Raw genomic sequence first — 18474 nt, forward strand, 5'->3', positions numbered from 1 at the left:
GTACAACCATTTAGAGAAGTCCCACGTAGCAGAATGATAGAGACACCTATAGCTACGATTTGGAAAGTTTTCTAAGCCCATGCAGTTTACCAACAAAGTTTGAGGAAATTCAACTGTGGGGGCTCGATAAACATCCAGTTGCTACAGAATGAAGAGAAAAAGTCAGCTCTCTATTCTCCCTGTTCTCCAGAAGGTTATATATTTGGTGGTACCATGAGTATCAAGACATTAACTTCCCTACTAGTTCAAAATTTCAAAATACATAAATTCTTATTTTCAATGTGTGAATAGGTTGACTGTTTAGACTATTAAATTTAATACAAAGGTGATAGATTCAAATTCACTTAAAATTCATTAGTCTTAGGCATTTGTTCAGTGCCAGCGAGACATTAGAAATTACAACCTCAAAATACCTATTTGCTTAAACTCAAAGCAAGTTTCTCTTGAGCTACTTCTTATCCTTGATGGTTTTTTTGATGTTTATTCCTCTCTATAATACTTCCATGACTTTGAAAGAAATCCTCTTGAGTAAGAATTCTGTGCTCAGATAACTGCTACGTGACAAAACAACGTTCAATATTTTTCAGTTTGTTGTCATTAGAATTGGAGGAGTCTTTAATTCCACTTAGACTATTGCATGAAAGAAAGCGAAGATTTCTTAGGCTTTACACTTGGATAGTCTGCTTTTCCCCATTCACTTTCCACTACTTGTGGTGGAAACATATTTACATCTACAAATACGAGGCATACTTATGTGTACGTGAATATTAGTCTAATATTAGGTCAAAGTGTAACATACATCCAAACTCAGAGCTTTCATAAATCACTATGAGGTGCCCCTAGCCCACAAACTAGCCCTGAAGATTTCCCAGCCTTTGTTTTTCACTGATACGCTGAAGTGCTTTGCTCACAGACATAAAACCAAATGGTGTTGGCTGTGAAAATAACATGCATGCAAACTTCATGAAGCTGAATCTGTCTGTTAATATAAGCAGAACTCAAATGAGTTTTCAGCAGCTGGCTTCCAGTCCTTTTCAGAGCTGGACTTTGTGACACAATCAGAGAGCAGCAAAGCCTGCCCTGAGGCAGGCCTCAAGGTCAGGTAATCAGGAAGGGCAGGCCTGACAGATGAGCACAGCCTCCCTCGGAGCTGGTAGGGGAGCTCAGTACTGTGAGGACATTAATCTTCGTGAAACCTTGTCCCTGCACTAACACACAACACAGCGAGGTAGCCACGCTCCTCGCTTCTTTGCGAGGAAGGGTCCTGTGCTGCCCTCAGGGCAGCTCAGCGTTACAGCGGCAGGGAAGGAGGCCCTTCTGACTCCTGGATCAAGGAGACAACCAGCAGGGACACCCTGCGGCTACGCTCGAGGCAGGGAGATGAATTAGCTGGGTCCAGAGGTTCATAACAGTTTTGATCTTTTGTACAGAACTCACTGCTTAGAGGATGAAATGAGAAGCACAAAGTTCAGGTGCACGGTGCTAGATTTCATCAGGCCAAGAGCTAAATCTAAAGCTCTGTAAACACTTGCTTACAGGGAAGAGTACACTACAAAAACTACACTACACAAAAAGTTTTAATTCCTCATTTTTCAAAGGTCGTCGTACATGGGTCTGGGGGACGAGAAATTTATGCTAGATCTAGTCACAATTAACAGACAAGGCAATCTTATAGGGCATGCTGGAAATGAACAATGAAAATTTCCTATTAGTGTGCTGCTCCTTCTCTTATATTCCTACCTCCCCCCAGCATCCTGCTCCCCACTGTTAGCTACCTCCTATTACATTTATATATATATATACACACATACATACATATATAAATGTGCATGTACACCTACATATACATTTTATATATTAATCTACGTGTATATAACACATATATACCAATATATATGCTTATCTATATAAAAGATATACTAAAATATTGGACTAATTCTGCGTGTTTTGGAATGCAAACAATTAAAATGAAAATAATTTGTTTGGCTAGCATATTAATTTTTATTCAATAAACATCCAGACAAAATTCAGAAATAAAATCAGTCTGCAAAGTGAATTATAACAACACTTTCGAAAATAAGTTCTCAAATGAGTCTTTGAGACTCCTGTAGGAATGCATGCCATACTTTAAAGAAATCCAGCAATAGAATGTCCTTATAAGAACTCCCTTATTTCTCAAACTGGGTAAAATGGACAAAGTAAGCATCATGCACAAGTTCACACTACACTTTAGTTTATTCAGTTTTCCTGTATGGTCAAATAATTCTACCAAAAACTGATTGAAGAGTTAAGGTATTTCTTTTGTTTTCATCTAAAAATGAAATAACACCTTTAATCAGTAATAAGGGTTATAAAACTAAATATTTACTGAATAATGTCCTATCTGTATAACTGCATTCTATTAGCAGTTTTCACAGTACAGATATTCCTGAAAAATTCTGTAGCACAAACTTGTCTCAGAGGTTGGACTTGATGATCTTTGTTAAGTCCCTTCCAACTGAACTACTCTACATTAAGTTATATAAGCCTGTCCAAAATTTCCAACATCCTCCATCCCCTTTCCCGCTCTGCTCCCCTAAAAGGTAAACCGATAAAAAAAAACACACTGAAGCGCCACAGACTGACCTGTCCTACTAAACCATGCTGTCTTCGCTACTTGCATCATCTCTGTATTTCAGAAAACATGTACTGACCTCACTACATTAATTTACATGGCCTCCTTTTAGCATTACCAGTCCTTTGATGACAGAAAAGAAGTAGTACATCCAAATTAGGGATTCCCCTTTAGATACAAATTACTTATTCATAGCCAATCACGATCATTTTATCTGCTTCTCAGTGATTCCTACACCATGTAGAAGACCATTTTCCAGATAGAATCTGCTTGATGTGATTTTATGACTCTTCAGTCAGTTGACTTCAGAGAAAATTAAAACATCGCTTCATAAATCTATTTCATAATCAGTAACTCTGCAATTTAAGTGACAAAGATATGCCTTCAACATCTTATGGAAATCCCATACCTCAGGGTCCCACAATTCATCATCTTTCAAACAAATACTTATGGATTTAAAAAATATATAGTTTTCCAAACTTACATTGACTTTGAAGCTTTGTATTGAGCCATCCAAAAAGTGAACGTTACAGGTTATCTCTGATCGGGTTTTCTCTTTTGGTAGTTCCGATGCTCGTATGTTATTTATCCTCCCACCTAAGGCTCGTAAACGGGAGTTCATAACTATTGCTGAATAACCTATAAAACAAAAAATACATTTAATAACAGTTCTTATAATTCACTAACATTTCACCAATATTTTTCTAAGAAACCCACAACAACATGAAGGCCTCATTACACCCCAAATACTTAGATTAACAGAGGCTTCTTATACAAAAAGATAAAAATAAATACAAAATTAGCAGTTCGTAAACCATAACACACATAACTATAGAGGGGCTTCCATGCTTCAAATCTAACAAGCTTAACCGAATCACAGGTAACCACTGCAAAGTATACTTAGGTTAGGCATGGACTGTTGCCTTAATTTGAATTAATAAGAAAAAAAACCCACCTACTATAAAACAGATAAGGCAATGTTAAGAAAATTTTCTACCATCTGTACCTAGTAAATTCATCGCCCCTGTATAATTTCCTACATATTTCTATATTTACCACATAAGTTTTACTACAAGAAAACAATTCTTTCTATTCTAAATTCTAACTCTTGATTTAATGCAGATCACATTCTGTCAAATAGCATTTTGTTACAGGAACGCACACACAGACCATATGTACGGCAGCCAGAATTAACGATAAAAATATGTCACTATTTTACAGCCTACCATGCATAAATTCATGAAGCCAGAAATCTACAACCAAGAAGAACAACCCACAAAAATTGTATTTTTTTTTTCTTGGAAAAATCTTCCAGAACACTAACTCTGAAAACCATACTTTTCATAAATGTAAAAAGAAAAAAAAATAAGGAAAAGAAAAGAAAAAGCAAACATTCACCAAAATAAACAGTGAATTAAATAGAGTCAAGCCTGTAAACATTTCAAGCCTCTCTCCACTAGATCAGTTTACCAATTAACATCACAACATATAAAGCCAGTTGGCAAGCGAAGCTGAGGATAGTTTTCCAGGTTAATTACCATACCAATTACCGAATCATACCTCACTTATTAGAGGCTAGCTACAAAAAGACTTGCATAATGTGTTTCCTAGACAGCTGGCCAAGCTAGACAGGACCAATGTCAGGACTATTTTGGAATCTCCCCTTGTTTGTCCGTCTGCCTGTAAAACATTGACTGACTTTTCTTTAAAACAGCTAAAAAAAATGAACTTGTCAGAATAAAATTACTTAAAATTCTGAAACACCATATCTACTCACATTTCCCTGTGAAAAGTACATGTGAAAGGCATGAAATTTTAGAGGCATGAAATTTTACCAAAGGCATCAAAACAATGCAACGATCCATCTTCGTGTAACAACGTGTAATCTGTACTTAGAAGCAGCTCAAACAAATCCTTCTCAGAAAAAAAAACACTGAAAATTCACAAGTCAGACATTCAACGAGTACTCATATTTTTGGGGGTCAGCCAATTCATAGTTTGCTATTGTTTATTTCCTAAAATCTAAACTGTATGTAAATTGCCAAGACTGATTTATTTAGCCAGCACACTGCATTTCTTCCTGGCAGTTCGACAATATTTTCCTCTCACTCTTTCCCAGACATGATTTCTTTTGGTTTGTTTCTTTTTCTTTAAAGAGGGAAAAAAGGAGGAGGTGATCTTTAGGTGAATTCTGAACAGTGTTTCCATATAAAACACTATACACTCCTATTGCTTTGAAATTGTTCTTGATATATCAGTGTACTATGATTCAATGCAGATTGTGTTTTTTTTTAACCCAGAAAATAGCCAGTCTTATTCAAGAATGGTTGTTGCTGAAGAAAACACGCAGTTACCTAATTATCAAAGGCATACAAAAAGGTGAGGATATATTAAGACTGCATATAAAATCTTCATTTTAATATTCTTTAAGTTTCTAGCAACTACATTTTCAGCTACTTATTCATTATTTTGTTCCTCTTTTACCAAAAAGCCAGGTGACTGCACAAATTATACTGTACTCTCTCCTCCCCTTTCCACACTCATAGGTCAAAAACATTTCACTTGCAGAAAGAGACACAGAATCACAGAATCATTCAAGTTGGAAAAGATCTCCAAGATCACCTGGTCCAACCATCCCCCTACTGCCAGTGTTACCCACTAAACCATGTCCCTAAGCACCACGTCCAACCTTTCCTTGAACACCCCCAGGGACGGTGACTCCACCACCGCCCTGGGCAACCCGTTCCAATGCCTGACTGCTCTTTCTAACAAATGTCTCCTAATTTCCAACCTGAAACTACACCTACCTGCTAGCCCACTGATGGGTAAGAGGAGAAAATGTCGGTTTCTTGCGGGCCAGCCCCTGGATGAAGAGCAGCTTTCTATGAGCCAGGTGCAGAGCGGACGGCAGCCCCACTGGCTTTTTTTTTTTTTTTCCTCGCTACCCAGGGAAGAAAAAAACCCTAATCTACCTGAATAAAGAAATAAATAATTTTATTTAGCTGCCTGTGCACAGCAACACATAAAATTATAGAGCACTTCCTATCAAGGTGCCTCTGCAGAAAGCCTAGCAAGTCACCTGGATAGCCTAGCCCATACATCAGGTAGATTTGTTAGGCTAGGCTTCCTTTTCAGACTGTGGCCTCCTATGCCTCTTCTAAATTAACCCCCATACATCTTCTCTCCATGTGTTTTAACCTTTACACAAAATTAACTTCCCCCACTTACACTGCAACGTACTCCCTAAATCCAAGCCCACTTTTCTGTCGATTACTGTCTCCTACACACAAGAGATGACAGGAATTCCACCTTAAAGCTGTCTGCAACAAGAATAAAATGCCGTTTTGAAGGTTTTCACAGATTTTTAATTAAATGGAATTTTTAGCGTGACCAAAGAGAACGTCCAATACACATTCTTACAACTTCCACGTCTCTCCTCTAACGAGTCAGACCTGCTCTTTTCTGTGCCACAAACCTGTTAATCTGTCTCCAAGCATCCATGGAAGGTAGCCAGGAGCTAACAGTAACACTTCCTCACATACTGCTATTTGTTGTCAAATCAGAGAGGTGCTCGCTTTAAGACTGAACTTACAGTTGTTTTTCATGCTAGTTCTTAACAGTCTCCCACCTTTATGATTGAGAGCTTCACGGAAGATTTGTTTCCTATCTTTAGGTTATATGCCGGATACCCCAAGTGAAAAAGCAACTTGGAAATTCAGCACAAGCAATTTAGAGTTTCTAGCGCGACCCGCTTTGAATCGAGTTCACAAATGAAAACCTGGGATTTTTCTTTACTTATTTTTAATACTTTCATGCAAAGTGAAGTCAGTAACGCAGGCGGAGCCCCCAGTCTGAGTCTCCAGCTGGGGCCGTCCTTGGCAGAAGCAGCCGAGCACAGAGACCGCGCCAAGAGCGGGATAAGTGGCAGGGTGTTTGGACACCGCAGCCATCAGTCTAGCTGGAGCTCAGACAGCCTAAGCAAGCCCCAGAGAAGTGCCAGCAGCTGGGCACTCAGGGCGCAGAAAGCTGGCCTTTACTTGCCAGCTACGTGTCCTTCAACGTCATTCGGCACAGGAGCTAAAAATTCCCCAGGGAGCTGTTTGACAGGGACCGCGCCGCAGGCACCAGCCTAAGTCATCGTGCGTGCCGGAGCTTACTGTGCCACTGTAAGTCATTAATGACACAACTTCATCTGAGCCCGTGCTAAAGAAAAACCGGAGAGAGATGAGCATGAGTTACCAGCACCTGCTCTGCTACTCTGCTTTCATCCAGGATCTGTTTGAAAAGTTGTATTTAAAAAGAATAAAAAAATAGACCTAGATTCTGAAAGGCCTGGCTTATCAACCCCAGTGTAATATAAAGCGGTACCTGGAAACATAAAGCAGCAATTGCAGCTGCTTTGGGACAGGCAAAGGGTCCCCGGGATCACAGGCCCAGAGAGCGAGTGACCCCACACCTTATTTTCACATTAAGGTATTAAACAAACACATGAAATTCTATCCCCTAATCAAATCGGGCAAACAGGAATGACAAACATAGCTACAGAAAGAGGTTAATGTGCTCCAAGAGCGTTAAACACATTTCTGAACAAGTCTAGTTATGCATGCCTTCCCCAGGAACTAAGCAGCAGTCGAGCAGAACAAAAAAATATGTTTTCCTTCTCTGCTGTATCAAAGACTGGCTCTTTAACAGACCTTTTCCATGCCAGCTTTTCGTATCATTACAACTCACTTAGAAACTGTTGGTAAAGAAACTTACGACCCAATTTTCAGCGCAACCACCATTAACGTGTTTGTCGCCAAGGAAATGAATCAAGAATAGCTTTTCTGCTCATATACTGCAGGACATTCTACATAGACTCACACCACGCATAGCTACGAATGGTTCAAAAGTAACAAATACTCACTTCCACCACTGCATTAGGTAAATGGCGATATTTCTACTCCTGCAAGTATGCACTCTTTTTTTCTAGAAGGAGACCGCTGTACCCTAAGTATTCTTTATATCCATCACTGAAAATTTACGGTTCCGTGTTGGTCTCCTGAAAATGTTGGTATTACAGGTGCGAATGTCATTTAGGAAGGGCTTGCACTGCTCACCCACTTGCATTATACCAGCTGACAGCAAAGGGAAAAACAGTAGTACTACACACATATTTTAACGGCTAAGTCTTGTATGCCCTTTCAGTAAGAGTAACACTTTGTGGCTACCTATTACTTTATTTAAAAGATGTGAAATCAAGTGAATGGGATTACAAACATGTGTAACACCTTCAAGATGTCTCTGCATCGATTTGTAGCTCTAGGACAACCAATACAAATGCTTTTCAGCATGCATCAGCTTTCCCTAGTTGCTGGTTAAAATGATTTCCCAAGAAATTCTCAGAAAAACACAACCCTGGAAACCTGAAGTATTTGTCATCTACATTCTGACTCCTCCTCCCTTGTAGTTCAGCACTATTTACACACCTTGGAGCCGTATCTGCCATCAATGCATCTTAATGAGGGTTGGTTATCCAGCCAGCTTTTCTGAATAGAAGACTGAAGTTTAACTCGACACCTATGAAAACAAGCTTCTGTTTTCACCTTCTGCAGAGAAAACTCTCCTCCTTTTCTACACTGCCAATATGAAACCCGATGTCTCACCATTAACATAAAATTCAACTCTAATGTTTCACAGGAAAATCCCATGAGGTGTTTAACTGCAACACAGTGTTTGCAAATTTCCTTACAAATCAAGGGGCATTGCTAAAGTCACAACCAAAGTAAAAGATAAACTTCACTTTGAGCAATGTGTGCAGGTTAGCACTCACTCCTTATCTGTAGTTATTTCCCACAAACTGTGCCTGACATATTGATCATACAATACACAGAAAGTCATCTTGGAAATCTGAAGTATCAGGTGGTAAAATTTTGCATCCCTTAAAAAAAAAAAATCAAACTATAAATACAGAACAAATATATAATACAAAAGCTTTAGATGAAGAAGCATTACAGCTTATGGTGTAAAAATACCTCCAAATTGAGATACGAAGCATAGGCCACCTGTTGCTGCAGCATCTTTTTACTTAGAACAAGAATAAAGGTTAATACCTACATCTCCAAAGCAGTAGCTGCAAGTTTTCAAACCATCATTCCTCAGACACGCAGTAACATCACTATAATAGAAGCCTTTCACCTCCAAATTGAATTTAAAATTAACATAAAAGATTAAAAGATTCATCTTTCTTCTATTTACTTGTAGTGGGTAACATCTGTGATGCATTCCAACACAGCAAAATTATCTACCTGTCACAAATAGCAAACAGTTATAGCAGAGCATCCTAAGAAAGCTTCCAAAGATTGCAGGATCAAGGTTTCAGTCATTCTGTTAAGTTTTACCGAAAAACAGATTTTACAGGCAGAGATTATTTACAGAAAATGCATCCATTAAGAAAAAAAAAGGAAAACGCAAATAAGCAATGTTTAAGTTACACCTTCAACTCAATATGTCAGAGTTCATTCACAAATAAGCCTTCAGGGAAGACTGTATATATGATTGTATCTTTATTTGCTTATTTAGAATACACTTAAAAGCATTTAGTTTCAATATAGACAGTTATAAGGGAAAAAAAGCCTTGATTTTAAAACAAAAAACAAACCACAACTGATTTTGAATATTCTTTCCTATGGCAACTCCTCAAAACTGGAACTTAACTTCATTTTATACGCTCATAAGTAGACGAACTGGATTGCTCCTATGTCTAGAAATCAGGTACTTACCAGCAGTCATTGCCTCTAAGAAGAGGATTTATACTTACAGATGAATAAATTTTAAAAATCCCTGCACCACTTCAAGAGGTTCAGTGCTTAATTAGTGCTTAATTAGCGCATAAAATTGAGATTTATAAAGTGCTTTGCAAATCTTCCCCACACATCATTTAAGCTTTCCACTGTAACGTATCTCAGGTAAGCTCGTATTGCAGAGTCTTCAAAGAGTCCAGCTAACTTGAAGTCCAGAATCAGCACAACTGTACACGAATGTCAAAGATGAACCAGAGGAGGTGGGTGGGAGAGGAAAGAGTCATGAGTTTCAATTCCGGCGTTGCACTCTATCTTGACTGACATGTCCCTAAGACCCCACTAAGCCAAAAACCATCCTGAAGGTAATACAAGCACTGTGAGAAGCTGCAAATACCAGGCGCAGATAAGGCACAAAGCACACTAAGCCAGGCTGTCTAAACTCACGCCCCTGGACTGGGTCTGGAAGGACAGCAGAGAGGGACTTGAAGACACTCAGGGCTCTCAAAATACTGTGTAGCTGTAACAAAAAGGGCTCTGCTCTCTTCAGACTGATTATATGTTAATATTGGATAAGTTACAGAAAGCACAGCTGCACTTACCGTGACAGAAGAACAACACTTAATAAGTGAATTACCCTTAAAAAAGGAATATTCATATCAAGTATAGACCAAGATCGGTTTTAGAGACAAAGACTCTACTTAAACTTTTCTGAGAACCTTCTTCCTCTTCTCTTCCCAAAAGATTTGCATTACTTGTCACCTACAGACTCTTGCCTGCAAAGCCTTAAAACACATGGATAGCTTCAGGTGTACCAACAGTCCTTTCTGTTAAGAGGACACAAACTAGCTAGAAATAAAGCAGGACAGGTTGCTATTATAGCTTAATAGATTTATTTGGGCAAAAAAGATACAACTCCAGAACATGAGCTTTAATATTATTTGCCACAATGTAGGGTCTGGAAATAATGTATGCTACAGCAAAGGACGGAGCAAGTGCCTAGAAGAGGGAAAAGGTATTTGTAGGAAGAGATAGATGACTTGTATCGATACGAAGGCTGTAGAGCTCAACACGTCCACTTAGTCAAAGAGGAGGCTGCAAGGTGGTTGAAAACTTGTTGGAAAGTCTTTACATGGGGGAGCAGGGAGAAGAATTACCACAGCCTCTGCAACGTGTTCAACAGCAAGACTACTTATCTGAAAGCTTCGTCTCGAAATCAGATAACCTGAAGGTAACTAAATTCTAGAAGAGCTTACTGGTGGAAAACCAATACTGACCATCGATTTCGGTACTCAGCTTCTTAAGCGTCATTTAATTCAACTTTTGAGGCAAACACTTTTTACAAAGGATCAAACCAGGTTGTATGAGTGACCCTTCAAACTTCAGGTCTGTGAATCTGGTCATACCAACCTCACCAACGCCACTTTACATCCGCGGAAATAAACCACGCAGCTAAGTCATTGCCGGACCCAGTGTGTCATCTTACACAGCGCGGAGCATTACAGTCAGACCTGAGATACCGGATTAGCAGTAGTCCGCCGATACCATCTACTATATGCAGAATGAGTCAGAGAACAAAAACAAACAGGAGGAAAAAGCAATTGAAGTAATTGCAGAGACCTTCTCCCTACACTACCTCAAGTACTATAAAATACGGGTGAGAACAGCAAACATTTGTAACGCTCTCAAATTTCCAGTAGTTTTTATTGCTCATGTACAAGATCTATACAGTATCCGCCTTGTTTCTTTATAAAAACTCACCTTTAAAATAACCCCTTAAAACAGCGTGTTCGCCGCAGTAATGGCTGTTGCTCCATTTCCTGCACCACGGGAACTGGAGAATTCAGGAACTCTATAGCTTCCTCTATGGTCTGCTTCAGCTTGGAACACAACCACAGCTCAAAAGAAAAGTGGTTCACAGACAAAGGCAAGATCTATCACGCATTTATTTCCTAAATAATGCCTTTTTTGGCTACAAACCATACTGAACGAAGTCAATTAGAAACTGCAGATTGAAAGTCAAAGTTTACTTTCCTTAGCTCAGTGTTGTCTTACGTTAACACTGAAGACTAGAAGAAGAAAAAAGCTGAGTCTAAACAGAAGTTGAGCACTGCAGTGCCCAACTATCAGCACTTCTCATAAATAGTTCAGATTGGACTAAATTATACGAAGGCAAATTTTTGTTAAAACTGTAATGTCAAATACAAACCTGTACCCACACCTACACTATTCAGGTAACCAAATAATGCCCTTAGCTTATAATAAATAATGCATGTCCTCAGATCTTCAAAACCAAAGTAGTAAGCACTCGTCCTTGAACTTTACAAAGAAAAGCTACTAAAATATTCTGAAAACTCAGGTATCAAGTTAATTAAAACAACAAAAGAAAATTTAAAAAGTCCTCATATTACGTTAGTGGGCAATAAACTATATTTCATGAAAGTACAGTATGACAAATGAAAATCACCACGTCAATTTTATTGCCAGCTACAGTCGTAGGAAACAATTAACTTCACATGTTTACTATGTAAGACATGCTGTTTTGTGACAGAGGACAAGAGTTCAAAGTTATTACCCATCAGTTACAAAACTGCTGATCTACATTCAAACATTGTGTTTCCTTTGATAGTAGTTCTGCAGCACGATGGTTAACAACTAATAGATAACATATATATACATATACGTATATGTTATGTGTCATATATATATGACCTACAAGCCATATGTATATATGTATAGATGGCTTGTAGGTCATACCTCTTACTAAGTTGATTCCTACAGGTATGTTAAATAAATAAATAAAAAATACAGCTTTCCAAAATCGGAATTTCCTCTCATCTCAACTGCATGTCCAAAATATTTTTTCTATACATTAATCAGTCCATTAAAGGACTTCTTTCTACAATTGTTCCCTCTGAAAAACACGTTACATTTTCATGTCAAAACTACAGATAATGCATAATGAAGTCACCAAGCATTTCATTACTCTCATCAAAACTGATGTTATTGTACTTTTCATCATCTTTGTTTACAGAAAAAAGAAATTTAATCTAATTTAAGCTTTTTTATATATATATATATGTTAAAAAGGCAGAAAAAAGCAAGGCTACAGACAAAAAAAATAGAACGGTACATTCCATATCTAAGTGTCCAAGTTTTATATCTGATGTTGTCACTACAGACATTTTGTGAACAGGTCACTTCTCTTCAAATTGAACATGGATCATGACTGTTCTCTAATTGCCAAAGCATACTTTTCAACCAAAAAAAAAAAAAAAGCATGTTGTAGTTAACTGGCTTGTGGAGAAAGTTAAGAGCTTGTTGCTACAGCACCATTAACTGCCACAGCACGACAAAGAACCGAACACAGCTGAAATCTGCTAATGAATTCTGACAGCAGCAGTGACATGACATCCCCTGGAAAGCTGGGGGGGGAAGAGGAGAACAAAAGCCTTCATCACAACAGGGAGGGTTACTGATGCCACACAAAGCTAACCCTGAAGCGAACAGCAGCGGGCTGTGAAGTTCCGCGAAACATTGCTACAGCACCTGAGAGATGGCCTGAGTTTACAGATGACTGAGGTTTCTTTCTCGAGTGGGCACGGTTCAGGATCAAACACACTGCTTCGTAACTCTGTATGAGCTCTCCTGTCACTTGACGAGCGGGATGAAAGGCAAACATAAAATAAGGAGCAGGAGGAGCAGACTCGGAACATCAATGCGTAGCAGGACGCAATGCCTGCTCTGCTGAAGGTCCCACCTTAGAATAATCTCGTGTTTTCAATGACGGTCTCTCGTATCTACATGTATAGTCATAAAGCTGCAAAAAGCTTGACAGTGCTGAGATCTCCAGCTGCCTGAGGTTCATTTGAAGTATTCAGACATAAAATAAAGAAAGCCATTAGCAGCGATATCTTCACAAGCTTCAGGAAAAAAGACCAAATACCACCGTATTTTTAATGTCCTATGCACACCCAACATCAAAAGGCCCCACAATTTGTAAAAAACTGCACAGATGCCCCCCATTACTTAAAGATTTCTAATACTGTCGAGCCAAACAGTTAGCTAAAACACTTTCTGTTGTTTTCACAAACCTCAGAAGCAGGCAAGCTGCAGTCACCAAGACAGATGACAAAAGTTTTCTCCTGCAGTTGGTATTAAGCTGACGAACTCGGAACAGGTTAAGTAATTTTTAATTACATGCTAGATTTTGAGCAGTACTCTTGATCCCCAGACAACCCTAAATTCAAGTTCTGCAGCGTTATCCACGATTTTCCACTGACGGTCATTACTCAATCTGCTTCTGAACACAATATGGGACCATGTTCTTTACAAACTTGTGAAAAAGCGGCAGCAACAAAACCCAGTCCTTATTTTTTGCAAGAAAGCATTCCTGTTAGAGAAATGCCCAGACTTCAGAAAAAATCCTGTCTTGTAAACTGTGTTAATGAACACACAACTCTCCCTAAAATTACTAAGAATTCTCTTCCTTCATCCAGACTTTTCCTTTAGACCTTAAAGTTTCAAACCTCATGGAACTGCTTTTTATAAATTCATGCTTCAAGTGTTTTATAATCCATGTTCTGCCACAAGCTTTTAAATACATTCCCTCAAGCATGACAGAAGACTTCCTATGCTATAAAGCTTACAGCCGCAAACGGTCCCCAAATGGATCTAGAGCAAAGCACAGAATACTACTGAAAAAAAAAAAAAAGGATAGGAGAATAACCTAACCACAGCAATTCCTCTTTTAAAAAAGAAGGAAGGACACAAGTGCAAACAAAATTAAAAGGTTATGTTATGGAGGGAACTTAAAACTGCCAACCTGACTTAGATCTGTAAGTACTGGAAAAACTTTCTTTAAGAGACTAAACCTGTGCTCAATTTATCCTGCAGGGCTGTTCAAAGCAACACGAGTTCAGAAAATTCTGAAGTCTCACAAAGGTACTTTATTTGAAAGAATTACACAAATTCTACGTCACAAACTAGAGGAAAGAGCTTGAAAATGCGTTGCAGAAGTCTTGTAACTTAGAGACAGAAGCTAAATAGCATGAGGAAATTAAAACACCTCCTGATACTCTGAACATAAGTTTTATATATTCAGATCTGCAAAACTGAAGGTGTTCACGTTTGAAGTTTACTTGAAGGGATGGGGGAGAACAACTTCTCCAGAAAGTTTACAACCGCGATGTTTTGTAAGTCTTCAGGAAGAAAAAACAAATTGAGAATTAGAAAAGGCAGCGGACGAACATCTGCACTTTGTAAACAATCGTCATGGAAGAACGGTTTTCTGCTACTGCTCCTGCTTCGTCTTCTCATCTTCTTCCCTGTTTATGATCAGCTGACAAATCTGTATTTCACACTTACCAAAGCACACTTTGGGGTTCTGGGGGGAGGACTGCGTGGGGGGGTGTTTGTTGCAAAGACTTCAAAGCACCCAGGATCGCATCAGTTCATTATCGCCTAACAGGATCGAAGTGTTTGCCAGGACCTGCAGTGGCACTGATTGCACACAGCTGGTGCATGTCCCCTTCCTGCAAAAAGGAGGACAGGCAAACAAAACAAGGAGCAACACTGCCACCCAAAATAGCCAGCAATCTGTCCGACCCCTGCACATGTTAGCCTGTCCACATTTTAAAAAGAAAGCAATTCCTACACACGGTGAAGAAGAAATTAGAGTAAACAAATTACTGGACATGTTCTTGCTTGCAAACACTCTGTGCTTTCCGTTTTTCCATCAGCATTTAAACAGTGTATGTTTTAGACCAAGGAAATCTAAACATTTATATCGTTACATCCCAGTTAGGTAATTTTTTCATCACCCTACAAGACTAACACGCACCAAGTGACCACAGCATGCTGTGCCACGAGGAAACCACTCCAAAAAATATTACGCTAAAATAGATGCGCCTGTGTCTTCCCTCTACCGTGTATGGAAGAGTGGTGGTCTTTCGGCCAAGTTCTTCCTTTGAAGAAATGAGTTTACGTAGCCCTAAACAGTCAAGTGGCAGTCCCTTGGTCAGCACCTGGTGCAGCTTTAGCCGCAGGGGCTGGCTGGGCAACTGAGCAGCTCGGCCCAGGTAGCACCTGGGAGGACAGGACAGGGAACAGATCCTGCGGTCTTGCACGGAGAGCACTTGTCTATAAAGCTATCGTGCGTGCAACCTTCTGCTGTGAGGCTACCAGACCGACAGGCTTACTTCTCTGAGCCGTGCAAGCTCTGCACGTGTGGTGTTGCTGGCTGGAGTCCGGACGAGGCAGAGCACGGCTGCGGAGAGCTGACTCGGTGAGGACCTGCTTGCTCCCGGTGGAGTACTCCATGGTTTCGGGCTTCTTTGTATTTGGCTATCACACTGACACACAGTGCATTCACAAGTAATTCAAGCCCACTTCGGGTTTTTGTTGTCCTTGTTCATTTTCAGCGCAGCTACCCAACCACGGAGCATTTGTAACGAAGCTTCTCGTTGCTATCTGAAGTACTGCAAGTCTCCTGAACCTTGTCTTTATGAGCTTGTTAAGGCTGCCATGCACAGCAAGGCTCGTTTAATTTACAGAATTAAATCACCTCCTTATTTTAAAACACATCCATATTACCCACTACATATCAACTGCTGCTATTTTTCCAGAGTTTAAAAAACAAACAAACTAGCCTCCAACTTTAGCTTCCAAATCAGTTAACACGTGAGATGATGCCAGGCATTTCCAAACACACACACACGAACACCAAATTTTGCCAAGTAGATCTTACATTCCCCAGTCCCTCCTATTTCGGCTTTTATATCCCTGGCTGGCAGGTAGAATATTTATCTACTTCCCTCAAAGCAACCTTAGCATGCTGTGGCAACTGATTACAGAGGAATGCAGACACTGGGCCAACTTTGCTGCTTTATGCTGAAACAGGAGCAGAAAGGGAGAGCTTGCTTACAAGGGGCTGAGATCCAATCTTTCTCCAGCGGTTGCCCCACCGTTAGGTACTTCTGCGTGGCAGTGATGTTAAGTAATGCCTTGCAATAGGCAAATTCCTCAAAATGTGGTATGGACGGGCTGGGAGAGACGAAGAGGGAGTTGACTGCAGCACCTTATCAGGTCAGGGCTACAGTCACAGCTAGGCTGAGAAATAACACACAAGTCCAGAATTACCAACGCTCTCTCATTTGTGTTTCTTTGTAACCCTGCAACACACCAGAAGCACATTTTAAAGGAAAGGCATGAAAACAAGAAGTACTTGAAAACACAATACTCCCGGTTCTAGTCAAGCAACCAAAAGCAATCACTATGGCAAATCAATGCCAAAGCCCATTTCCCTGAAAAGAACTGCTTGGCATGAGAGCTTTAAAGGACAAGTTAATTTGAAATCAATTCTTCAAACAATGCTGTCAAGCTCATTTTGCCTCAATAACTGAATAAAGTAGATTAGCTACTTTATTTTAAAAGCTATTAGCTAAACCTTTATACAGGTTCCTAATATTTAAGCTTATGCTAAGATCAGCAACAGAGTTAACGACCCCTATTCCAGACTGTCTACCCTACATTACACCTCTATAAAAATACTCAGCTTTGTTTATTTAACCTTAATTGCTTTCCTAGTGCAAAATGTACCTTGTCACGACCATGTAAGTGATCTGCTTGCCCACAAGAACTTTCTGAATGTGCCATCAATATTTACACATGATGAATGCACTCAACCCGCATCTGATCTTTGGAACCAAAGTACAAACTCTGGCCTAGGCCATACACACTTTTCTACTATTAATAAACCCTAGAAATTTCACCTAAAGAACTTTGTCCCTTGCAAAAACTAGAAAAAATAGTCAGCTTTAGCAAGTAATAGGGATTAACTGTCAAATCTAGCCCAAATTTCACTGAAATTGATATGTAAGGTGTCTAACCTTCAACCAGGGTAAGTTCATGCGGTAACTTACACTCCCCCTTTTGAAGCAACGTGTCAAGAGCAGGAAGAGTTTAAACATAAATGCCACGGGAAAGACTAGATAAAGTAAGTGGAAGAACAGTTTTGTTGGGGACTGAATGTGGTCACGGGCTGGCTGCCTGTCCAGCACCTGCAAAGGAAAAGCAGCCAGAGAAGCACATCAGCAACATGAAAGGGAGGTCTGGGGGAGCTTCACGACACAGCACTGGCTAAAATGCAGTTCAAAACCTTCAGGAGGAAACACAAGGAGAATGCCTCCTGGTTTGAATCTTATTGCATTCATGAAAAAAAAAAAGGGGGGTTCTCCTTCCTAAAGTTTTAAAAGCATTGTATCAGGGAATGTTCAAATGAAAATCTACACCAGAACTGATAAGGTCAATTGAATCAATGATTAGCAGAGGTGCTGAGGAGTATAGGGATTTCAAGTAGAATAAGCAGGTGATCAGGCATGAAACCAAGTACAGGATGAATTAAAGCATAAGGGGATGGATTGGAACAAAGTAAACAGCAACAAAAGTACAGTAGCAAGGTAGAGACTAGAAGAGGAAGAAATCAGGTAAGACAGTGGAAAGGAGTTACCTTGCATCTTTAACACGATGAAGAAAGTTTGTCCCTAACGAGCTAGAAGAACGGAGCCAGGAAAAAAAATAAAGGATTTAGGATAGGTGATGTTTTCATTTGTACAAATTCTTAGTAACAACACTAGAAAAAAAGTGTTTTTTTGTTTTTCTGTTTTTTTTTTTTTGACACAGACCACTTACTGTGAAATGCCAACAGTTTTGTTGTTTTAAGTATCCTTTGAAGTTTAGGCATTTTCTGTGGGCTTCCCTTCAGAAAGATTCAACAGTATGATTTCATGCTGAGCCTGAATTTGTTTCCTCGACAGCACTGCCTTCGAGTCTTAGTCAAATAGTATTATCTGCAGTTTGGTAAGGGCTTGGATGCATCTCATTCAATTATTTGGCACTCTTACGGCTCAATTTGTCATCTTTTTCTACAACATTACTCAAATATGTAGTGTACATACAGCTGACTCACAGTGACCAGACACGGGCATTACCTTCTGTGCCAAACACACTACTACACTTAAAAAAAGATCTTAGCTTATTGTTTTCCAAACAGACAAAGGTTTGACCTGCTGAAGCATAAAA

The 18474-nt window shown here is 39.5% G+C and overlaps 1 protein-coding gene across 5 annotated transcripts in view; it reads right to left on the bottom strand.

Moving 5' to 3' along the window:
- PTPN3 (protein tyrosine phosphatase non-receptor type 3) overlaps positions 1 to 18474 on the bottom strand; it is a 177032-nt gene that overhangs the window by 103353 nt on the left and 55205 nt on the right. For all 5 annotated transcript variants that reach the window (XM_048046028.2, XM_048046027.2, XM_013195332.3 and 2 more), the window contains exon 2: positions 3099 to 3253. In XM_048046028.2, coding sequence (XP_047901985.2) covers positions 3099 to 3253 — 155 coding nt within the window. The remainder of the gene's footprint in view (positions 1 to 3098; positions 3254 to 18474) is intronic.

The sequence above is a fragment of the Anser cygnoides genome, chromosome 2 (assembly GCF_040182565.1).
Source record: "Anser cygnoides isolate HZ-2024a breed goose chromosome 2, Taihu_goose_T2T_genome, whole genome shotgun sequence".
Lineage (NCBI taxonomy): Eukaryota > Metazoa > Chordata > Aves > Anseriformes > Anatidae > Anser > Anser cygnoides.